This window comes from Balaenoptera physalus (genome assembly GCF_965194825.1).
Source record: "Balaenoptera physalus genome assembly, chromosome: 10".
NCBI classification, from domain to species: Eukaryota; Metazoa; Chordata; class Mammalia; order Artiodactyla; family Balaenopteridae; genus Balaenoptera; species Balaenoptera physalus.
In genome coordinates this window covers 76,660,240-76,686,133 of record NC_138889.1, presented here as the reverse complement: position 1 = coordinate 76,686,133, position 25,894 = coordinate 76,660,240, and the positions used below count along the sequence as shown (strand labels likewise).

At 43.9% G+C, this 25,894-nt stretch overlaps 1 protein-coding gene across 14 annotated transcripts in view; it reads right to left on the bottom strand.

The window, feature by feature from the left end:
- Positions 1–25,894, bottom strand: part of NAV2 (neuron navigator 2) — a 761,975-nt gene that overhangs the window by 253,593 nt on the left and 482,488 nt on the right. For all 14 annotated transcript variants that reach the window (XR_014267924.1, XR_014267925.1, XR_014267926.1 and 11 more), the window contains exon 3: positions 22,565–22,617. Coding sequence is in view for 4 of the 14 variants with exons in the window: in XM_082476565.1 (XP_082332691.1) it covers positions 22,565–22,617 (53 nt within the window). In the remaining 10 variants the exon portion in view is untranslated. The remainder of the gene's footprint in view (positions 1–22,564; positions 22,618–25,894) is intronic.

Below are 25,894 nucleotides of genomic sequence, written 5' to 3'. Positions count from 1 at the left end.
CCAAGAGAGAAAGGCTGCAAGTAAGCCTTTCTCCCACTCTCAGCCAGGCTGTCCATCCCAAAGTTGAATAGCTTCTCGACAGTCTCTAAACTTCAGACCTGCAGGGCAACTTCCATGGACCATGTATGTTGTAGCCTATGTCTCCCACATCCAGAAATATATCCCCAAACAGGCCAGGCACAAAGCAAGGAAAATCAAAACAAATGGCAAACAACTGGAAAGAGAAGGGAGGGGGGATCGGAGGCAAACGGAAAACTTCACATTTCAATCATGATTAAGGCTGGACTGGGTCTCATGATAACATAAAATATGCAAACCTCAGAAGCACTGCTGTATATCTCCTTGGTAGCTTAGAGACTGATCAAATACCATCTGTTGTGGCAGTTGTCATGGTAGCATTTTTCTCTGAATACCAGTGTAGTTGAGTGCAAAGCTCATGAAAATGATTAATGCAGACGAAGACCATCTCTACCAGCACTATCGCAGCCCAGGGGAAGATGGGGCTCTGGGCATAACGAGTAAATGGGGTGCTAGTTTTTATGAGTTCAGAGTTTGTCACCGCACCCCTTGAAGGTCTCCTTCCTAAGAAGATGAAGTTGGAAGGGAGGCAAACAGATGCTGCATTAAAGTCAGGTATGGTCACAGCCATTTTTAAAAAATCATGAAAACGGGCTTCCCTGGTGGCGCAGTGGTTAAGAATCCACCTGCCAATGCAGGGGACACGGGTTTGATCCCTGGTCCGGGAAGATCCCACATGCCACAGAGCAGCTAAGCCCGTGCGCCACAACTACTGAGCCCGCGCACCACAACTACTAAAGCCCGCGTGCCTAGAGCCCGTGCTCCCCAACAAGAGAAGCCACGACAATAAGCTCACGCACTGCAACAAAGAGTAGCCCCCGCGCACCGCAACGAAGAGTAGTCCCCGCTCACCACAACTAGAGAAAGCCCACGCGCAGCAACAAAGACCCAACGCAGCCAAAAATAAATAAATCAAATAAATAATTAAAAAAAAAAAATCATGAAAACGCCTAGAGCTTAAGTAGTGGGAGACCTAGACCCCAGACAAGGCTGAGCGAGAACTTGCAAGTTCTAGGGACAGTAAAAGCACAGTGTAGCTTCTTCTTGAGCCTCTTATCAATACAAACAACTTCCTCCCAGAAGTGTGTGTGATCTTCACACCTGCTATTGCTACTTGTCAACAAAAACAATTATCATTCATCCATTCATTTATCCATTTCTTCATCCATATTTACTGAGTACCTTCTGGGTGTTAGGAAATGTGTTGGTACTGGGTATACAGTGGTGAATAAAAGAGACATAATCCCTGACCTCTAGAACCTACAGTCTAACGTAGGGGAACTGGCATTAGATAAACAGTACACCAATAGCATCTGTCATGTACTAAAGGACAGGATCTAGCCTGGGGGGATGGGGAGTCAGGTAAGAATTTAAGGAAGAGATAGCAAGTTGGTCCACAGAGACAGGGCTTTTTGTCTGTTCTGTTCACTGATGTAGCTCCAAGCACCTAGAAGAGCATGGGGAGCATGGTAGGTACTCGAGAATGTCTGTTGACTGAAGGGAAATTTGAGCTGAGACGTAAGAGTGAGCTGGGCACCAGGAGTGGGGAAGAGAAGAACATCCCCATCACAGGGGCTCTAAGGCTGGAAAGCTTTCATGCAGGATGCAGCCCAGCATATTCTGGGAACCAAAAGAGCTGGAATGACTGGAGGCCAGTGAGCAAAGGAGAAAAGCAATGAGAGAGGACACAGAGCAAAAGCAGAGTGCTGGGCCATATTCAGGAGCTGATGTGGAAAAGGAGAGAAGGGAGGGGTCCTTCCTGTTCTTAAGGAAGCCTTGACACTCCATTACCATGGCAATAGCAGCCAGGCCAAGCCCTTCTGGTCCGAAAGTTTCAGGATGGGCTATGTTGTGTTAGGGATGGATCAAGCAGTGCCTTCAAGGTGGGGCTCCAGTGACATCCGGGGCTGGGCACCGAGACAGGGAGGGATGGGAAGGGTAGGGCAGCATCTGTGGTCACATGTACTAGGAAGTCTGTTTCCTATCTAACAAGCCTCCATGCTCTCCTGACACTCCTTCCCCTGACACTTTCCAAACATAAAAATAGAATAGAAGAAAAAAATAAAAACAAGAAATCCAACCATGAAACCAAACCAAAATGTACTTTGGGGAGCTGCCCTCCAAAATGCCTGTCTCACCAGTGTTGTCTTTTTGCTCTGCATTCCTAGGGACCACGACCTGATGCATGATTTTCCAGCTTCACTTTTTTCTCTACCTATGTCAGTGTTGGGGTCCAGCAGCATCATAGGGTCACTTACATGGTCATGGGTCACAGTATGGTCCTGGAGATGCACATCACCACAGGACAGAGCACGCAGGGCCCAGACACTGTAGTTTTAATTTTAGAAGGGGACCCCAGAAAAAGGGAAATGTATGCTGGTGCTTCAAATCCGCCCAGGAGCATCTTTCCTTGTAAGCCCCACATGCTGTTGCTTACTTGACAGACACATAAAGCCATCTTTGGCCGGTAGTACAAGGGGCTCCATACCTTCTGTCCCAGCTCTGGCCATTCAAGCATCAAAGATTTCAGAAAGTCATCTCTAGCTCTCTTGGTGGCTTTGAAACAGAAAGCTTAAGAACGTGGGACTCGGGGGCTGGATGGAGCTTGAGTCGCTCTGTCAGACTGTTTCTCGTGCTGCTTTAGTGCCTTGCCCGACTCCTTCCTTTAATTTGGCAATGTTATCCTCCTTATCTTTTATGATATTTATAACTTAGGCTTTCCAAGATGTTGTCAAGAATTCCTTTTCAAAAAAATTTTATAGGAGTCTCTCTGCTGTTACAGCAAATGGGTAGGTCCATATGGATACAAAAAGAGTCTCTCTAGAGGAGAAGAAAAGTTGAAAACAAGAATCTCAAATTCCTCCAGTGACTATCTTTTTCCACTTTGCTTCCCACTGCCTAGAATGTTTCATTTCCCTATTATTTTCTGACTTCTCGATTTTTCCCTTGAAACAAAGAGAGAGACCTGGAAGGGGAGCTGTGGCTAACTTCGCAAAGCCAGTCCTCACTCTGGAGGCTCCCAGAATAGAGGCCTACAGTTGAACTCTGCAGAGTACCTGCTTTTGGATACAGCAGTCCTGCTGAGGGTGAAAACTCCACCGGGGAACAACATCATCGGAAAGGCCCAAAGGATGCCCTTGTGCATGTTCAGCACAGCATTCTGCACGTCATTTCTCCTCCTACAATTTCAGAGTAATGATCCCAAACGTCCTAGCGCTCCCAAAAGGGATTATTCCAAGTGGAGGCCTCCATTAGGAGCTGACACAGATGCTAAAAGGGGAGTGACCAGGGCTAAAGAGTGATATTTACAGGATAACAAAGGGTCAGACAGATCTGGGTTCAAATCCTGATTCTGCCATTTACTGAATTATGATCATCAGCAATTTAACCTGATTAGTGACCTGATCTGTAAAATGGGCATTATAACACCTACCACTCAGGGTGGTGGTGGTTATCATATGAGAGGATATGTGTATGGTACTTAGTAGGTGCCCAATAACTGGCAGTTTTTGTTACTGTGTTGTCAATTCTGATATGAATGTCCCTGGTCAATAATTCTCAGGCCATGACATGCTCAAAGCTGTGTCTGGGGTCGGCCTCTGGCAAAACAGAGAATTAAACAAGCTTATCTGGTCTGCCTTCCATTCCTCTTCTTCCTGGGTTTTCCTCTCCACCACCTGATGTGCAACCCCTCTCCTGAAAAGATGCTGATAAACCAATTCACACCAAGGCAGAAGGGCCTGCTACTAGCCTCCCAACATGTCACCTCACCCGGAGGTACTTGTATTCCATCACAATTATTAAGGAACAGTATATGTTGATACAGATATTGAACTCCACACTAGATTCTGGTTCCCTTAGAAACTACCCACAAAACCCTAAGAAAATTATTAACTGCTTCAAGTCTCAAATTCATCATCTGTAATATAGGAATGCTGATACCTATCTCATAGCATTACTAGAAGAGTACATGAGTTGACATATGTCAAGAGTCTCGTGGTACCTCACACAGACCTTTAAAAAGGCTCTTTGCAGCTAACACCTATCCTTCTCAAACTCTTCCAAAATATAGCAGAGGGAGGAACACTCCCAAATTCATTCTACAAGACCACCATCACCCTGATACCAAAACCAAACAAAAATATCACAAAAAAAGAAAACTACAGGCCAATATCTCTGATGAACATAGATGCAAAAATCCTCAACAAAATAGCAAACAGAATCCAACAGCACATTAAAAGGATCATACACCATGATCAAATGGGGTTTATCCCAGGAATGCGAGGATTCTTCAATATACACAAATCAATCAATGTGATACACCATATTAACAAATTGAAGGAGAAAAACCATATGATCATTTCAATAGATGCAGAAAAAGCTTTTGACAAAATTCAACACCCATTTATGATAAAAACTCTCCAGAAAGTAGGCGTAGAGGGAACCTACATCAACATAATAAAGGCCATATATGACAAACCCACAGCCAACATCATTCTCAATGGTGAAAAACTGAAAGCATTTCTTCTAAGATCAGGAACAAGACAAGGTTGCCCACTCTCACCACTATTATTCAGCATAGTTTTGGAAGCTTTAGCTACAGCAATCAGAGAAGAAAAGGAAATAAAAGGAATCCAAGTCAGAAAAGAAGAAGTAAAACTGTCACTGTTTGCAGATGACATGATACTATACATAGAGAATCCTAAAGATGCTACCAGAAAACTACTAGAGCTAATCAATGAATTTGGTAGAGTAGCAGGATACAAAATTAATGCACAGAAATCTCTTGCATTCCTATACACTAATGATGAAAAATCTGAAAGAGAAATTAAGGAAACACTCCCATTTACCATTGCAACAAAAAGAATAAAATACCTAGGAATAAACCTACCTAGGGAGACAAAAGACCTGTATGCAGAAAACTATAAGACACTGATGAAAGAAATTAAAGATGATACCAACAGATGGAGAGATATACCATGTTCTTGGATTGGAAGAATCAATATTGTGAAAATGACTATACTACCCAAAGCAATCTACAGATTCAATGCAATCCTTATCAAACTACCAATGGCAATTTTTACAGAACTAGAACAAAAAATCTTGAAATTTGTATGGAGACACAAAAGACCCCAAATAGCCAAAGCAGTCTTGAGGGAAAAAAACACAGCTGGAGGAATCAGACTCCCTGACTTCAGACTATACTACAAAGCTACAGTAATCAAGACAATATGGTACTGGCACAAAAACAGAAATATAGATCAATGGAACAGGACAGAAAGCCCATAGATAAACCCAAGCACCTACGGTCAACTAATCTATGACACAGGAGGCAAGGATATACAATGCAGAAAAGACAGTCTCTTCAATAAGTGGCGCTGGGAAAACTGGACAGCTACATGTAAAAGAAAGAAATTAGAACACTTCCTAACACCATACACAAAAATAAATTCAAAATGGATTAAAGACCTAAATGTAAGGCCAGACACTATAAAACTCTTAGAGGAAAACATAGGCAGAACACTCTTTGACATAAATCACAGCAAGATCCTTTTTGACCCACCTCCTAGAGAAATGGAAATAAAAACAAAAGTAAACAAATGGGACCTAATGAAACTTAAAAGCTTTTGCACAGCAAAGGAAACCATAAACAAGACGAAAGACAACCCTCCGAATGGGAGAAAATATTTGCAAATGAAACAACTGACAAAGGATTAATCTCCAAAATATACAAGCAACTCATGCAGCTCAATATCAAAAAAACAAACAACCCAATCCAAAAATGGGCAGAAGACCTAAATAGACATTTCTCCAAAGAAGATATACAGATTGCCAACAAACACATGAAAGGATGCTCAACATCACTAATCATTAGGGAAATGCAAATCAGAACTACAATGAGGTATCACCTCACACCAGTCAGAATGGCCATCATCAGAAAATCTACAAAGAATAAATGCTGGAGAGGGTGTGGAGAAAAGGGAACCTTCTTGCACTGTTGGTGGGAATGTAAATTGATACAGCCACTATGGAGAACAGTATGGAGGTTCCTTAAAAAACTAAAAATAGAACTACCATATGACCCAGCAATCCCACTACTGGGCATATACCCTGAGAAAACCATAATTCAAAAAGATACATGTACCACAATGTTCACTGCAGCACTATTGACAATAGCCAGGACATGGAAACAACATAAGTGTCCATTGACATATGAATGGATAAAGAAGATGTGGCACATATATACAATGGAATATTACTCAGCCATAAAAAGAAACGGAATTGAGTTATTTGTAGTGAGATGGATGGACCTAAGTCTGTCATACAGAGTGAAGTAAGTCGGAAAGAGAAAAACAAATACTGTATGGTAACACATATATATGGAATCTAAAAAAAAATGGTTCTGATGAACCTAGGGGCAGGAAAGGAATAAAGACACAGACGTAGAGAATGGACTTGAGGACACAGGGAGGGGGAAGGGTAAGCTGGGACGAAGTGAGAGAGTAACAGTGACATATATACACTACCAAATGTAAAATAAATAGCTAGTGGGAAGCAGCCGCATAGCACAGGGAGATCAGCTCTGCTTTGTGACCACCTAGAGAGGTGGGATAAGGAGGGTGGGAGGGAGATGCAAGAGGGAGGGGGTATGGGGATAAACATATGCATATAGCTGATTCACTTTGTTATACAGCAGAAACTAACACAACATTGTAAAGCAATTATACTCCAATAAAGATGTTAAAAAGAAAAAAAAAAAAGCTCTTCACACAATCCCATAATGGCAGAGTACTAGACACCCATGGCATCTTCCGAAAGCAAAAGATCATTTGGAGTTGTGAGACATTCTGAGATCCACTAAATTATGACACTAGTACAGCCTCTCTATGAATGGGCTCCTTGAAGCTCGAATTCACTTTGAGCCTGTTGGAATCAGTATTTTCTATCTAAAAAGCTCTCAGGTCAAAGTCTCCTCTGCTAAGTTACATAGGAAACCCTAAGCCTTAGACAAGTAGTTTTGTTAAGAAGAATCAAACATTTTTTTTTTTGCAGAAAACTTCTGTCTTCACCTACAGAGAAGGATACAAACTCAGATTCCAACTTCTAGACCCCAAACACACAACTGCCTCTTGAACGAACGGGGAAGAGCAGTGCTTGTCGAAGAATTTCACCCAGGGACGAACTGGGACTTGGCAGCCTCATTCATTCCTGGAAAAGTGATGATTGAGTATTTACTCTCTCCCAGGCCCTGCTCTAGCGGAAGGGGAAACAGTGGTGATGAGACAGTGTGGTCTTTCCCTTGTGGAAAAGACAGCCTCCTGAGCAAGAGCAGACTTTAAGCAAATATCACCCCACTAAACAAAGTTGATACAGGCTAACTTAGACCTATCAGCTCACCTACTTGAAAGCCTGACACTGACTCACTGGGATCTTCTTAGAAGGTCTGAGTGCTTTTTGTATTTTTGCCATATTTCCATGCTTTAACCCATAAGCCACCACAAAGTCTTCAAGAGGCAGCAGAACATAAATGCAAAATAAAGCAAAACAGCAGATCCCTGATACACCCCAAGAGTGCAGTAAATCCTCAGTTTTGGAGATACCACTAGAATCTATCATTTCACCCACAAAACCAACACATATAAAAGAACAGGGTAATGGGATAATTAATCTGTAGATGAAGGCCAAGAGTTACACTTGGCTCACCAGCTTGGTGACCAGTTCCCTCACATCAGCCTGTAAAACTCAGTTTTGTGGCTCAGCCAACTTGCCAATGTCTGCAGCTTATGGTCCTTCCGGGTTGGTCGTGAGTAGCTGATCCATGGATTCCTACCCCGCAATTCCAAGGATGGCATGATGTACCTAAGTGCAAGATGCATCCTGGCAGCACTGGTAACCAGGGAAGTAAAGCCAAGCAGGTAAATTTAAATGCTTTAATACTCAACTCAGGATCCTATAAGACTTTGCTCTCTCACTGTGATGATGGCCGGAAGGAAGCCAACTGTTCTATTATCCTCTCCTTGTATGTATCACCTGTAGTGTTAATTTCTGCAGGAGATGTAATTCAAAAATCGCCATTAAAAAAAAAAAAAGAAATGGCATATTTGGGAATTCCCCGGTAATCCAGTGGTTAGGACTCCACGCTTTCACTGCGAGGGCCTGGGTTCAATCCCTGGTTGGGGAACTAAGATCCCACAAGCCATTCAGTGTGGGCAAAAAAAAAAAAAAAAAATCACCATTGTTTACAGTCTAATTCCAGATGTTGCTAACAATTATCATATGCCAGGCATAATACTAGGACCTTTCACATACCTTACACTTCAATCCATTTTTTAATTTCAAAAGCTGTTTGTAGGTATAGCTGAAGAGTTGAGCCTGAATTATAGCCTCCTAGTGGACATTAATATAGAATTTGGGAGATTTTCCAAGTAGTACAAAAAATACACCAAGAAACTAGATTTGGCCAATAGTTTCAAATTCCAAAATCTGTGATCAAGGCAAAGAGCTACTTGCCAACCAAAAATTATATGAGATTAAAAGTCATTAAGAATATCATCAAGAATTAAAGTAACTCTCAACTCTACTTACTGCCACAGCCAGAATGTCAGAGGTGTGGTCAAAGTCACTGAAAGAGGAGAGCAAACAAGACAAGGAAGGTCTTTATTACAGGATATCCTTGAGATTCCCAAGGCTACAATACAAGATCGCTAATGCACCTGTGAAGAAATAGTGACAATTCTTGTATATAATGCGAACCTGTTACTCATTCCATCCTTGTCAAGTATTCAGTTGAACCAGATAAAACTGCCATTTTTGTAGGTAAAAATGGTTACATACTGGCCATTTCATATGGTTCTACCTATTATCAATATATTAGGAAGATGCTTCCCTCCAAAAGCTAAACTTATACTGCCAGGTGATCATAAAAATAGAGCACTCTATAGCCACTGATAAACAAAGCATCTGTAAATTCTGAAACTCAGAATCAAATCTCTGCAAGTGTCTCTCAAAGGAGTTTCAAAAGACTGATGATGATACACTTTGGTTTATATATATAAGGTCAGAAGAAACACCCCATTCACAAGCTAAGCCCTCAAAGGCCCTTTGCTTCAGTTCTAAGAATTTCTTCTGCACTATCCCCTTATAGAAGCAAAGTGGGGCAGGGCAAGACTTTCATTCCAAGCTGATTGATCTCAAAACTTCCCATAAAAGGCAAGCACTAGTCGTCCTTCACAATAGTGAAGGGTAACCCAGGTCACCTACCCTTCTCCTCTTGCCTTCCTGTTCCTTCAGGGGAAAGTGTGAGAAAGATGAGATTTTCGTCAGGTTCTGCCACCCTATGCAACTCTACATGACTGTTACCACATTCGCACCAATGTGGGAATCTACTCCGTAGGAAAAGGCAACTCATGCCACAGGGTCGTCATTGGCATTGTGATGGCACCGTCACAAAGAAGAAATTTTAAAAGAGGAGATGGAAATCAAGGATTTCCCAGGACCAGAGGTGAAGTCTGGGGAACCATAGGTTTCTCAGAGCTCCTTGGCTCTCTTTGAGCAAGGTACTTAATTTCCCCAAGCCTCAGTTTTCCTTTCAGTAAAATGGGGATAATTATCATTTTCTTATCCCTCCCAAGAAACTAATATTTACACTCTTAGAAAACATGAAACACTGGGCTAGATTCTTTTCCGTACATTATTATTTCAGTTATTTTTCACCTTTCAGTTAGATAAGGTAGGGTTTTTTTTTCTTTTTTACATTTATTTTTGGCTGTGTTGGGTCTTCATTGCTGTGCGCAGGCTTTCTCTAGTTGCGGCGAGCGGGGGCTACTCTTCGTTGTGGTGTGCAGGTTTCTCTTGTCGCCGAGTACAGGCTCTAGGTGCACAGGCTTCAGTAGTTGTGGCACACATGTTCTAGAGCGCAGGCTCCGCAGTTGTGGCACACGGGCTTAGTTGCTCTGCAGCATGTGGGATCCACCCGGACCAGGGCTTGAACTGGTGTCCCCTGCATTGGCAGGCGGATTCTTAACTACTGCGCCACCAGGGAAGCCCCGATAAGGTAGGTATTATCATCACTCTCTCGATGGGGAAATGGAGGCATAGAGTGTTAAAGTGCCTTCCTAAAATCACGGTTTAAAATGGCACAGTTGCAATTCGAACACTTACTGGAAAGTGTTTTGTAAGCTCTCTACACAAACATGGGGCATTAACAACCGAGCAGCAACAACTTCACTATTGCTGAGGGGGAGAAAAATGACCACCCCGTTTTGTCATTTCCCTGGCCCTCCAGTAGTAAGACAAGGCAGGTAATCAATCCATCGAAACTAAACCCAATCATTACATCAGAAAGACAAAGGGCACTTCGCAGAGGAAGGAGTGACTTCTCCCACATCCTTCTGGACACGTTTTGTGGAAGATATTTATGTTCTTTTATAGTGTTTGAAATCTTCTAGGGCAGGAATTATTTAAACCAATATAAACATTACAGGCATTATTTTGATGTTGAAATGCTCCCATAACAGGGATTTTTCAAACTACCATATGCCAGTGTTTAGGATTCCTGAGGAAGTTCATGATACTTATAAGAATACAATGGTTTGGGGGTCAAAAACCTCAAATGTGTGCAGGGGGTAGGCAGGGAAAAACTAAGTAAAAGAGGCTGGGTATAAGACAATAGGGAATGGTGGGGAGTATGACTAACGCAGTCTACATCTACCTAAAGAGGACAGCTGCTATCCAGTTTTAGCCAATTGTTGCCTGTGGAGTGCCAATCCAGTACTGCCATTTTTTTCCTTAAAAAAGCTGGAAGATCATTGTTTGTGAAGTGTATTGATTTTCATGTAATGGTTGGCAGCTGTTTAGTTTTTGTTTTAAAAGGTCTTTTGGGACCTGAACTCAGCTTGTTGGCCACTGTTCTCTTCTCTTTGCTTAAGTGAGCACACTGGCGTTCACCTACTGACCAGTTCCCAACACGCAGACACCACAGGCTAACTATGCCTTACCAAAGTGCCAACAGGAATTCCTTGCTAAGTTCTAGTTCATGGGAAAAAAATAAAAAATAAAAAACAAAGATGCATACCAAAACACCCCTTTGATGCTAGGCTGAAACATAAGAACCCCATGAAGACATATGCAGGGAGATGGATCCAAGCATGAAGCCAGATGGCTTTTATATAAACCACAATCTACATGGTTATAAATCACCATCCAGTTTCTCTTTCAGCTCAAGATCTGAAGCTATTCTCTCCCCACCCATCCACATACTTGCTAAGCTCTTTAACCTTACGGGGCACCACATGTTGCCACTCAAAGTGCCTCAGTTTCAAAGTAGGTGTAATGGGGATTCAGTTAATACTCCCTGAGCATCCACCAGATGTCAGGTGGTATGCGCAGATGGAGACATGAGACCCCGCCCTCAAAGAAGTTAACGTCTGGTGGGATGCAGGCAGTTAAGGACAATGTGCTAAAGGATTATCACCTGGGTTTTCAATGGAGGAAACCAAGGGTCACAGAGCTTAAGTGAACTGGAAGAGGTAGAGAAGACACTTGCAAACTCCAACACCACAGCTGCAGACACAATTCAGATCCTATCAACTTAGAACTTACCACAGTTCTCAGACAAGAGGATGTCTAAGGCGTCCTCATCCTTCCAAAAAGTAAACGGATTGGTTCATTCAAAAATATTTAGTTAAACCTTATTGTGGTGATCACTTCGCAATATATACAAACGTCGAATCATTATGTTTGCACACCTGATATGAATTGTGAATTACACCTCAATCAAAAATACATAGCGTTCCTAAAAAAATAGTTAAAATTAAATAAACCTTTAGAGAGATTAATTTTTAAAAATTTAAAGAACTTTGCAAACTGATAGATGTTTAAATGCGTATTTGCACAGCCATATCCCAAAAGAAGTTTTGTTTTTAACTCGGCTCTAAGATAAGGTTGGCAAAGTAAGGTCACCGAACCAGGAGCAGCAGCATCACGCAAGAGCTTGTTACAAATGCAAATTCTCCAGCTCCTTCCCGGACCTACTGCATCAGGAACTCTTGGCGGGGGGTGGGGGGGGTGGGGGGGGTGGGGGGGTGGGGGGGTGGGTCCCAGCACTGTTCGAACAAGCCCTCCAGGTGATTCTCCTACTCACTAAAGCTGGAGCCCAGTGGCTACAGGAGGTTTTGCCAAACCTCCAAACACTCCTTGCCTTATTAATGAAAATAATCTGTTATCATGGTATCACTTCCATACACTTTTATAAAAGATTGGATTTGGGAATTTCTTGGTTTAGGATTACTTAAGTTTCTTTCTTTTTTTTTTTAAATTTTATTTATGGCTGTGTTGGGTCTTCGTTTCTGTGCGAGGGCCCTCTCCAGCTGTGGCAAGCGGGGGCCACTCTTCATCGCGGTGCGCGGGCCTCTCACTGTCACGGCCTCTCTTGTTGCGGAGCACAGGCTCCAGACGCGCAGGCTCAGCAATTGTGGCTCACGGGCCCAGTCGCTCCGCGGCATGTGGGATCTTCCCAGACCAGGGCTCGAACCCATGTCCCCTGCATTGGCAGGCAGACTCCCAACCACTGCACCACCAGGGAAGCCCGGATTACTTACGTTTCTTGATAGCATTTTAAAGTGCCTAGTGTTTCACATATGAAACCTTGATGGGTACCATTGCCCCACTCTCTGGGAAGCTCCGAGACGGCTGAACCATTTATTGTTTGGCTCATTCATCTGAGAAAGATTAGCTGAGCATTTCCAACGTACCTAGCACTAGGCCAGGTGCTGGAAATATGGAGCTTTTCATTGAACTAAAAGGTAAAAAAAACACGCTATATGTACCACAAAGCTTTGACGGGATTACCTAGCATATGAAATATAAGTCTCTCATAAAGTGTGCTTAAATGTCGTATTAATTACAAGACAAACACACATTAGTTAGGGAGCATAGTACTTACTCCTGAGTTTACATTCACATCAGGAATACCGCGTATCCACTTCTAAATAATAGACGAAATGGCACTTGCCACACCCAGTATCTGAGCTCAGTATCTGAGGCAGCCCATGATATGGTCACAGTGCTGGAAACTAAATGTGGGCCTCTCTCTCCGCACACTTCATTGCAATGACCTGCAGTATATATATGGATGTGCAAAACTCCATTCCAAAGTGTTCTATCAAGGGAGGCAACTTCCAGTCAACTCAGAAACTTAACAGGCACACAGTGGCAAAATGAGCCTCTGCTATAAACCCGAACAGCTTGCTAATACAGTCAGAGTTACTTTGCTTGAATCCCAGAGTGTATTAGTTTCCTACTGCTGCTGTAACAAATGACCACAAACTTAGTAGCTTAACACAACATAAATTTATTATCTTAAAATTCTGGGAGGAAAAAAAAAATAAGGACTTTCCTGGCTGTCCAGTGGTTAAGACTCCATGCTTCCACTGCAGGGGGTACAGGTTCGATCCCCAGTTGGGGATCGAAAAAAAAAAAAATCTGGGAGGTCAGAAGTCCAAAATCACACACCACTGTATATGAAATAGATATCTAATAAGGACCTACTGTATAGCACAGGGAACTCTACTCAATACTCTGTAACGGCCTCTATGGGAAAAGAATCTAAAAAAGAGTGGATATATGTATATGTATAGCTGAGTGGATCAACTATGCTCCAATAAAAATTAAACAAAAAAAAAAGAAGTCCAAAATCAGTTTCAGTGGGCTAAATCAAGGAGTCCGCAGGGCTGCATCTACTCCGGAAGCTCTAGGGGAGAATCTGTCCCCTTGTCTTTTTTATTAGCTCTGGAGGCCACCTGCATTCCTTGGCTCATGGCCCATTCTTCCATCTTCAAAGCCAGCCAAGTAGCATCTTCCAACCTCATTCTCTCTCATTCATTCTCTCCCTCTCCCCTTCCCCCACACTCCCCATGTTCCCTCCCTCTCTTCCTCTCTCTCCTCTGACCTGCTTCCATGTTCCACGGTCACATCTTCTCTCTCTCACCTTCCTGCCTCCCTCTTAGAAGGATCCTTGTGATCACATTGGGTCTGCCCAGATAATCCAGGATAATCTTCCTGTCTCAAAATCCCTAATTTAATCACCTCTGCAAAGTCCCCTTTGTCATTTAAGAGAACATATTCACAGGTTCCGAGGATTAGAATGTCGATGTCTTTGGGGGTCCATTGTTCAGCCTACCACACTGGTGCCTACTTTTTGAATATGAAAAGCCTTTTTAATGCACAAGTTAATAGTTAGGAAATATGTGACTTGTCAACAGAGAAGGGAATGACAGTCTAATGTGCTCTCTTCATGAGCCAGGTGCTTTTAATACCGTCTCTCATTCATCCCTGGCAACCCTGGGGGCAACTTCCATAATTATCTCCCTTTTACAGAGAAGGAAAAAGACTCGGATTTTCAGTAACTTGCCCAGCACACCTGCCCAGTATGTGAGACCCAGGTCTGCCTGATTCCAGAGTCCATGCTTATTCTTTTTCATCCCAAATCTCCTTGCCATGATGGAATGCCTCATCCCAAAGCTCTGCCCTTACCTACATGAGGAGACAGTATTACAAATATAATTTTTGCACCTCCACGTCAGTCATTTTCTCTTCTTCCATCTAGTTCCTTATATGTAGGATAGCATAAGAGTTAAGGGAATGGACTCTCGAGCCAGGCTTCCAGGGTTCAAACCCCAGCTTGTCACTTACTAGCTGTGTGACCTGAGGAAACTTACTAAACCTGTCTCTGCCTCAGTTTCCTCACCTGTGAAGTGGAAATAATAAAGATACCTGCTCTCATAGGGTTTTATGAAGATAAAACCAGTTATAATGCAGATAAAATGTCTAAAACATTGCCCCAATGTACTGTATATGTATTTGCTATTAATATTATATAAAAACCCAGACAGAATCAGGGACAAAGGCAATAACCCTAGGCTCTACAGCATGAGGGGGAAAGAACGAGATGTTCTTCAACGTGCCTCACATTTGGCCCCTGGCAGAGCACAGCAAATGGCATCAGGGTCCAAGTTCTCCATACCCTTTAATGGAATGAACAAAATATATTTCTTACTCCATAGGGTTGTTATGAGAATAAAGTGAGTTAAAACATGTAAATCACTTAGAACAGTAATTATCTTCATTTTTATTATCAATGTTAATCATCTCTGGTAATTGTAAAGATGTCTAAAAATGCTACCTCAAGCAACATAAAAGAACTCAGTAAACGAAAAATTAGCTTCCATGTTCTATTTGGATCCTCTGGATAAACCAAGGAAGAAAAGAATTAAGAGAAGGAAAGACACTTCTAGAATAGTGTTAAATATCTATTTCTTAAATCCCATAAAGAATTTCCAAGTGAACACCCAGCGCTCAAATCACTGCTCAACAGTAGATAATGATATGAGAATAACAGTATGTTATAATCCTCTAGCCCCATGGACACATCCAGGTCAGCTCCCTCTTTGGTCTTTCCATCTGTCCGTCCATCCACCCAACACTTATTAACCACCTACTCTATGCTAGTCATCTAAGTGATAGGTGCTTAGATCCTCAGGTGAAAGATACAGCATCTCCTTCAAGAAGACAATTGAACAGACCACCACAAAGAGCAGGTTATGAGACATGCTTTCACACCTGGGAACACAAGGGACAAAAGGCACCTAATTATCTCAATTACTTGAGTTAACAGTTAACCTGAATATTCAAGGTTACATTGCCCAGGTGGGACAATCATCAGGTCTTCCTCGCAGACTGGACAGCTTGCATCAAAGTACAAGGCGTGAAAGTACAGGGCCTCCTTGGGGCCCCCCAAGTTCCAGTATGGCTGGGGTATAGAGTTTGAGTGGCCAAGTGGCAGGAGATGGTGGTAACTAGATCGTGAAGGCCCTTCTATTGTGTGCTCAAGAGTATGGAGAGGTAAATGAGGAGCCAATGATGGTTTTGAACAGAGAGGTGACCAAAAAGGTAAGAGACAGACATGGAGATGGCCACCATCTTTGAAAGAGAATGTCAGCCACAACACATGCAGTGATGCTAGATGTGCCCCCTGAATGGGAAGCAGTGGATGCTTCCTGCCCATGTTGGCCCTGGACTCTCCACTTTGTTTTAAATTCTAAGGGGCCCATGGACGCGCCTTCATTCTTTCTTGGTTTTGTAACGTGTGTGCCCTTAGGGCCATGTAAAAATAGGTGCAAGGGCCCAGGGAAGAGGCAACTCAGCTGCCCAAGGATCTCAGACACTCCCCAGGCATGTGGCCGGCTTTCTGGCAGCTGTTGGGAGGGCTCAAGGTCACTGGGGCTGGAAACCTGATCTTGTTACAGACAGCCTTCTCCTGGCCCAGGAAGCTCTGAACGCAGTCGGAGGTACCTGGCGCCACGGCTCTTCCTGGGCTTCTCAAGATGCTGCCTTTCACTGGGGGCCACTTGCTCCTTTTTCAGCTCTTGAGTTCCCATCGACAGGTCAACTCAGGCAATCTCCAGAAATACTCACTCTCCTCCCTTCTCACTAACTCTCAGCTAAACCCAGCTGGCTCTACTGTGCCCACGAATGAGAAATAAGGGACTGGTGAGGTGGAGACTATTATGCCCTTTCTCTGTCGCAGAAGGGACCACCACAGGCTCTCCAAATAGACAGACTTGGGTTCAAGCTCCAGCTCTGCCTCCTAGGCAAGTAGTCTGAGGCAAAAAAAACTTTTAAAGCTCAGTCTCCACGTGCAAAATACAGACAATAATTGCACCTATTCATAGGGCTGTTACTTCCCACATTTCCCGGGGGAGGAAGTACAGTGCCGGGAGGCCAAGTGGGTTAGCCAGGGCCACGGTGGTAATCCCCTCACCCAAAGGTCGGCTGGCCAGTCTTGAAACATCTGTTTCTTTAAAAATGCTGAGGTATCTTGAAAAACCTCATCCTATTAAGAGCTAACATCAACTGTGTGCTTCCTCTGTGCTCAGCAGCATGCGGGCATGTCATACAGATGGTCTCATGCATGCCTGAAAACCACCCTGGGAGGCAGGTGTTGTTACTAACCCCGTTACAGAGACTGGTCCCCTGAGAACCTAAGGAACATGCCCTGGGTCACAAGCAGCTGGCCTTCAGGGCCCATGCTCTTAGCCCTGATGCCTTGTAACCTCCAGAGGTAAGAGATGAAGACGACCTAGCTGATGGTCTCTTTTCCTACAGGAGACTTAGGAGGACCAGAGAATTCCAGAGCTGGAACCTGATGCCCGGGTAGGGGGTCCCTAGGCTTCATCACACTGTGTATTTTCAGGGGCTGGCCTTCTGAAAGGGGGCTTCAGGGGCAAATGTGACAGTGGGGAGGGGGAGAGAAGAGGCAGGTGAAAGGGAGATGCTACGGTGGCCCTCCCTGGGCTGCCTAATCCTATGTAAAGCACTAATGCAGTTTTTGTCACTTTCACATGTGGGGTGCCACATACAATTTTAATTGGGAAAAAAGGGGGGGGGTTCTGCTCATGGAACAGAAGTTTGGAAACCAGTGTCCTGTCCTTCTGTGTCTAAGGGCAAATTCCTCTTGTTTTGGGAACCTAGCTGCTGCCTTTTTCCACAGGGGCCTCTGAAAGGACAGGGCGAGGAGCAGACCAGTGCCCTAAGCAGCAGGGGCATCGAATGTGCGGGTCTGTGGAGCCCCAGAGGCCTTTGGGATCCGTGAGCTGCTCAGGCCATATGCAAAATTCCGGGGTATGTGTGATCCGGGGAGGAGAGGGCCGGTAGCTCTTCTCAGATTTCCCAAGGGTTCCATGTCCCCCAGTACCTGAATGGCTACTAAAACAAATCATCATCATTGGAGAAACCACCGCTGACTGAGTGCTGACCATGTGCTATGGAGAAGGGGGGTGATGAGGTCACCTACCGCAAAGGGCTGTTGGGAGGATGAACTAAGAGGATATTTGTGAAGCACTCAGAACGGCACCTGGCACACGGCAAACACTGTTTGGCCTTATGGCTTATTTTCATCATCATTACTGTCATCCGCCGTTATCACTTTGACTGCCTCATTAGTCCTCACAAAAACTTGATGAGGTTCGTATTATTATCAATCCCACTTTATAGAACAGGAAATAGAGGCTTCAAGAGGTTAAATAATTAGCTCAAGGCCACAGAAGAGCAGAGAAGGAACTCGAAGTTGGCCCATCTGGTTCCCAAGCCCAGACAGGCCCTCGGTCTAGAAGGGCTGAGGGAAGAAGGCAGGACTCCCTGAGGGCCCAGGAGGAGGTGGGCAGGCAGGTGGGCAGCAATGGGAGGCCCCAGATGATCCCGGGCCAGAGCAGAAAACAGGCCAGGGCTTTCCACTGAAAGGGCCTGAAAGGACAGGCAGCCTTCCTAACTTTGCACCTCTTCTAATCAACAACGCAAAGCCAAACCACTTAAAATAATAATGATGAAAAAAGAAAACCACCCCCTGCTGCTCCTTTCCTAGGCTCCAAAGTGAGCCAGCGTCTTGGAATACAGTGGGTTCAAGGCACAAGGCAGCGGCAGCCCCAGAGTCCTCTGGCTGTGCTCCAAGCAACGTTTCTCCTTCCAAACACACACGTAACCCTGTGGAACACACCACTTGAAAGCCAAAAAGATGCCCCATGGGTTGCCATGGCAATGCTAAACAGAAGAAACATTTTAACCAGCTCTGACGCACATACACAAACCTATTTAAGGGCCAAGTGGATGGATTGGGGGGTGAGGAGGTGGGGGGAATGTTGTTTCTACAGCTCCATCTCCAAGGATTTGGCCCCCAAAGCATCTATGCCAGACTGAAACAGAGCAAAGGGCTCCTTCAACACAAGCTGAGGCCAGGCTTGCTTGGGAAAGGGAAGCCACTGCCATGCTTCTGCATTTCGGCTGCAGGCACAGTCCTGTTTTACGAGGGCCACGAGAGGGTGACAGGAGATGCCGAAGGTCCTGGCTCTGCCTCTCCCTGGGGACAGCCCTCCAGCTGCCGGCACCAGTGTCTCTTGATACGCTGGCCTACAGCAGGGTCGGGAGGGTCGAGTGTGCCCATGAGTGTGAAAGGCCTTAAAGCACTGCGTGGATGCCTGTGAGTGCTGATATCAACAATACTAACCACCATTTCTCACACCCCATGGTTCAACTTTCATCCACAGGAGTTGATCGCCACGGGTACTTTCCTTTAGAAAACTTCACTCCAGGGTCCAATGGGGCTGTTCCCTGAGGCGCTGCCACCTGGGGAGTGACGACGAATACAGAAGACTTGGCCCAGGTCTGAAAAGACCACCATGCTTCTGGGGTCTGTCGCACTCTGGTCTCTTCCATGCCCTATCCCTCACCTCGGATACAACGGGACAAAGGGTTGACACTGAGGAGAGGCCAGAAGAGTCTCACCAGACACAGCTGATGGCACACGGTAGGATCCATGAACAAATGTTGCAAAACCTTCCTCTGCAGGGTCCAGGACATCCTCAGGTAAACAGAATCTCCAGAAATGGGAATCCTCTTCCACTCATCATTCCCTGCGGTGAACCCTCTTGCCTTTCACGACTCAACCCCTGAAAGTTATTCCTAAGCCTCCCCTTTTCCTGGAGTGGACTGGCCCCCACTGTGCCATGCACAGATGTCTATGGGAGCAGTTGCACTATTCTAGTGTTCTAATTGTTCTCTGGGCTCCTGCCCACTCATCACTGAGCTCCCTGAGGGCAGGGACCCCATCTTGTTCACGGGGGTACTAACCTGGTCTAGTCCAGTGCCTGGCATTAGTCGGCACTCTGTGACCGTGTGCTGACCGACAGGCTAGAAGTATACAGTGCCATGCCCATAATGTTTGTGCATCAGGGCCTCTGGAATTCTCTAGTCCATATGTCACAAGTGTCTGCTTTCACTTCCACATCCTCTGGGAAGAGAGCAGAACTTGAAGCAGAGCCTGGAGCTCAGGAGTTGGAGAGTAGAGCTCCGGGCAGCCTGGTAGGTCAGGAGGAGGGGGATACGAGAGGAGGAAGAGGCACCCCACCTGTAAAACTAAAGCTCTCGTGCCTACCCACCGATGAGCTAATGAAATAATTTGCCGCTTGAAAACTGAAATAGCACCCATCCCCCCTGCTCTGAAGCAAAATCGTTTTCCTTTGTCTCCGTTATTTAAGGCCTCTGACAATGCTCTGTGTTCTGTGAGCACGATAACTGTATGCTGGTGATTTTCAGTGGAGTCACAGCTACCCTCCCAGCAGGTACACTCTCTCCTGTTCTCTCGTTGTGTGTCATCTTCCTTGTGCCAACATGATGCTCTCCGTACATGTTCCCTTCTGGTCTCCTCCAAACAGGCAACGTTTAGCAAACAACAACAAATCTTTATCATTGGCTGCCCTAAATAAAGCCTAATTGGGAGTTTAACCTTCTAGGAATCTAGAAATGGTGGCTCATCTGCTATGCCATCTTCCCAAATGATACTTCCCATGAGTAGAGATCCTTTAACTCTGTACGTGTTCACACACGCATACACACAGGTGTCCTACTAGCCAGAACACCACCTGTGCTTGTGTGTAAGCAGCACTTCCTGTGTGCCCTAGATGAGTTCTGCGTTATGGATTTGTCATTGCTTTGTGATGTAGGCGAAAGGACAATGGCCCCGAGTTCCTTATCATCGCCTTTCTCATTTCCTACAGAATGGAATGACTGTGGTGGAGGTTTTGACGTTTTCCTGGACTCACATCCTGTCTGCTGAATTATTCTCTGCCACTTTTACCACCAGACCATGTCTGCCCCCCCTCCCCCGCCCCTGAGCTGGAACTAATTACCACAGACAATTTTAGGATTTTATATTCCTGTGTTCTTAAAAAAAAAAAAGAAAAGAAAAAAAACACAGTCCATGAAGAAAAACCCAATACTTCCATAGCTGAAAGAGTTATAGAGAAACCACAAAATTGCGTTGGTGCTATGTAGCATTATACATAACATATTTACATAAACTAAGTTGGCACAGAAGAATCTGAGGTGACGGTATTATTTTGTAAGCTTGAAAGTGGACTTTAACAGCAAACATCTCCACCAGAAGGTACAGAAAATACAAATGCACCAAACAGCATAAAAGGTTCACTACCTTAAACTGTCAGTTGTACATACACATTATAATGGGCTGGGACAAACGCATCCATCTCTCTCCCAGGCGGAAATACTACATCTCTTTCATGAGAAGCTATGACTGCATGTGTAAAATGCTTGCACTAAAATTAAGTCTTCTATCTTCCAAATTTTCTCAATTATTAATACACCAGACAGCTGTAGTAGCTCTGGCAAAAATAGCAGCCAAGCTTTTCCAAAAGTCAAAGCAGCCATGAGATGTCTGCATGGGGACTTTCCTGTGTGAGGACTGGCTGCTCTCTGGATCAAACAAAAAGAAACAAAATCTCCAGTGGAACAACAAAAAAAGAGAAACTTGTTTCAGAATTTAACGTGAAAAATGACACCCCCTGCCCCCGCCAGGCACACTCACTCCTCTTTATAATAAGAAACTTTGTGTGTCTAGATAAAAAGTTGATGAAAAGGCTATCTGTCCACTCACTGGGATAACAAACAATTCAGAAAATTAAACAGTAAACCCAAGGAAGGCCAATCACTTCAGTGTATTCTGGAATGAGACTATCCAATTGTGTCTACTCAAAGGGAGGAGGGTGAGGTTAGAAAACAAATTATGCCCCTTTTTTTAGATTTCTGGAAGCAAATTAACGTCCAGGAGAAAAGGTTGTCCTTCAGTTGCCATCTTTGTATTTTAAACAGGTATTAGCGTCATCTTAACAGACTCTGATAATATACAATCTTTGTGGAAATATTCATATTTGAAAAGCATTTCTAAGGGAAAAACTAAGCACTCAGATTGTGTCACAATTCAATGCTCCCTGAACTCAACAGTGATCATGAATTTTCATTCAAAGATTATGTGCAGGACATGCAACAAGAACAGAATAGATTTTTAAAGATTTTTTAAAGTTATAATATCAGAGCTTAAGCATATCACGCCAGAGGGAATGTCACTTGTCAAGGTTACGTTGTGAATGGTCTGGATGTGATTGGACATTTCACATTTCCTGTCACAGTTCTGATTTCACATCATTCTAACCTTTAAAGGCAATCAGACCACACGCCCCAGTCTCTGATGGTTGTTACGATACCATCACTCCATCTGTGCCCCAGCACCATACACAAACAGAAATTGTTGTGGGTCTTTGAGGAAAAAGCAAGAGTCATATCAGCCCAAGTTCTAAACAAGGGTATGTTTGCACCAGTTCCGCATAACTTGTTTCTAAGAGCAAGGACCATATTTCATTTTCTCTGTCTCACGACCTACGTAAAAATCACAGCCATTTTCCAGTAAATGCCAACAAATGTCAGAGAAGCAAACCATGGCTATTTGGAAATGGCTGTTAGTTTATTAATATAATCCCCCAGAGTAAAGCTTGTGGTGTGAATGTTTTCAAGATGGTCAATATCATTTAAAGGTAGGGCTTACTAACATAACACAAACACTCGCTACCCGTGTACCACTTACCATTTGCGATCTGTTCTTTGGACAGCCATTGATGTCTTCAATCTTCTCATTTGCTGAAAAAAGAAACACAAGTCAGAAAAATAAATAATCATCACAGACACTTTGAGCAGTGATGTTCAGGACCCTGGAGGCCAAGAAAATCCTAAGGCCCATACTGGGGTTTGTCCAACCAACGCAGACATGTGAAATACTGAGACGCATCTAGCAAGCTTCAGGACTTACTCATCGAGCTGCCGCCCTCCAGGGACAGCTGGGGCAAGGTCGCTGTCATCTAAGGCAGAGACAACTGCATTGATGACAGTCTTGGACTGATGGGGCATGGTGGAAATGTTTGGAGACTGGGAAACGGCCTGAGCTGTGACTGTGCTTTAGGCTCTTAAAAAGGCAACTGCAACTTGCCCACAGAAGATAGGGTGCTTCAGAGTGGATCCATCCAGCCACAACACAGCTCCTGGGGACAAAAGCCATAGATGACAGCATCTCACCCCGTCTTTAGCCAGAAATGCTAAGATTGCTTTTGTTTGTCCTGATTCTATTCCCAAAGTGGTGGCCAACAGAAGAACAAGAGAGTGAGACTTTAAAAATGGCACATCCATGGTCATAGAGTAAGTCCAGATTAGATCTGGAACACACACTACTGAAGTCAAAAGAGTACCTACCTACCTACTTAGGGAAGTGATAGAAAGAGGCTGTACGGAATAAGCTGGAAATCAAATAAATAACAGGGAAGAAAGGCCCAGCTTCCCGTGGTGAATGTATTTCATCCTAAGTATGGAGGAATCCTTGCAAGACACAGCCCAAGACATCTGAGTTTGCAACTACAGTGCTACAAGAAAGGCAGTACGTGTAGTGGCTTGGAGGCGAAGCTACCCCAGTTTGAAGCGCAGCTTTATAGCTTCTCAGCTGTGTGATCTTAGCCATGTAACACAACCTCTCTGGGCCACAGTTTCCTCATCTATAAAATGGAGCTAATACTACCTACTTCACAGGAGGAGCTGTGAGAAGAAGATTATATGATGCCAGTAAACTGCTTAGCGCAGTGCCCAGCACACAGTGAGTATTCTATGTATGGTAGAGATCATTAATCCAATAATATATATTCTTATCATCTATGAAAAAATACATAAAATAAAATTTCCCTTTTTTGATGTCTCCATCTGAGTTAAGCCCAGAAACTCAGCTAGGAGTTCACAGTAAAGAATTACGGACTTGCCTCCTCTGTGAAGCCTTTATGAGATTCCTCCCCAATCCCATGTCCCTTTATTGCATGACCCCTCCCCCAGAAGGGTAAGTCCCACTAGGTCTCTTTGCTCTCCCAGCACCCTGGACTTGCCTCTACTTTGCTTTTAATCACCTAATGTGTAACTCCTTTTCTTGTCTCCCCCAGCTACACAGACATGTAGATTTTGTTTTTCACACTTGTATCCTTAGGGCTCAACAAGTGTTTGCAAAATTGCATTTAAAAAAAATATATATATATATATCACATCAGATTTTAATGACTATGACCCCTAAAACTTCCATGAAGAGAAAAGACATTGAAAAGTGTCTGAAAAGGATAACAGAATCAAAGTGTCCCAGGACACTGAGGTTTTAGAACACCCGAACCCAAATATAGCTCACCGTTACCTCAGCTGGGTTTTTTTCCTCTAGTGTTTCTATCTTAAGAAGTAAAAAATAAGAAAGCAAGCTAGTGGCAGGAAATTATTTAAAAATCTGATTACCAGAGACAGCCTGGTTAGTATACATTCAGCCTGATCTACACCTTCTTTAGAACTGGCCCAAAGTAACAGATATTCAGGCTTATGACCCACCTGGGAAGACCTTGGTCTTCAGAGAGCCAATTGAGTTTTCTCAGCTCTTAAGAACAATGGGATAGGCATTTTAGGAAGCTTCCTCCACCTGCTTTTCCCTACTCCCAAAAGAGGAGCCTTAAAGCCTTTAAAAAGCACGTAAAGGATGCCCAGTGAATGGGATAACTCACGGATGTTTGTTCTTCAGTTCACCAGAAAATACAATTAGCCAGAATGCGACACTAGCATGTAAACTCCACAAAAACAAGGATTTTCATCTGCTTTGTTTTCTACTATAACCCTAGGGCTTAGCACAGTGCCTGACACACAGGAGCCACTCAATATGTATTTGTTCAGGGGAACTAAGGAGTATTCTGAACATTCCAATGAATCAAAGTTTTACTGTCTATTTTGAGGCAGCTGCTCTTTCACTTGTATATATAAATGTCTGTACTGAAGGTGGAAAAAAAGAAAGATCCTTGACAAATGGCACTCCTTCATACATGGGAAATTATGGCAGGCTTGCACTCTGACCTTGGATTTTGATACACAACACTGATATGGCTTTTGACAATCAAGGCCACTCAAGGTATCTTCCAGGTGGATACTCATGATGGCCAAAGTCATAAGTCACTGGATTCTGATCAACACCCAGTTCATTAGCGCTCATTAAAGTGAAGGATGGATAACTATGATCCTGAGAAGTCATTTTAAAGATTATTTATATACCTTCTGGATAAACAAAACCAAGGGATTTGGTCTAATTATCCCTCTAATTCCTTTTCATGGTCTGTCACCTAAACCACAGACAGGTGCTCCTTGAATTCATTAGGCTCCTATAAGCCTAATGCTGCCATTTTACAACATTCAAAATAAACCAGTGGGGTGAAGCCTATTCATGACCCTCTAAAGAAAACATGGGAAGAGATCAAATGACTCAGCCCAAACTCAAAATAAATGTTTAATAAAAATGCAAGAAAGTCTGGACCTCCTAGTTTCCAATTTCATGTAATTTAAATACTTCTCCTTCAACTTAAATTCTCAAGAATTTCTGTGGTTGTCATAAATACTTAGAGCAATAATAGCAGCTCTGATTCTGCTGGTTAGAAGGAAGAAGAGCTTGGTCCTCAGAGCTGAATTTGTTAATTCGGGGTAGGGGGTCTTTGGCTACAGCCCCAGAGAAGATAAACAGAGAAGCAAAGGCATTTGTCCCCCAAAGTCTTCAACTGTGATTAAAACTGGCATCCTGAAGTGCCAGTGGTAATTTATTCATTCCAGCAATCTCTAATGTGGTGACCTGTCTGCACACAAGGTGACAAGTTAGTAACTGGAAAGCATCAGTGCACTTTGAGAAGAATGGAATCAAGCTCAACACTTCTCAAAAGACCTCCTCGGAAGGGTTCCAAGCATTTCAACAGCCCAAGCGTCTATGCATGGCATCTATGCATGTGCAGGGCAGCTGGCAGCCCTGCCAACGTCTAGCAAAATTGGCTGCCCTCACTGAAAGGCAGATGACTTACCCAAGGCCACGCCATGG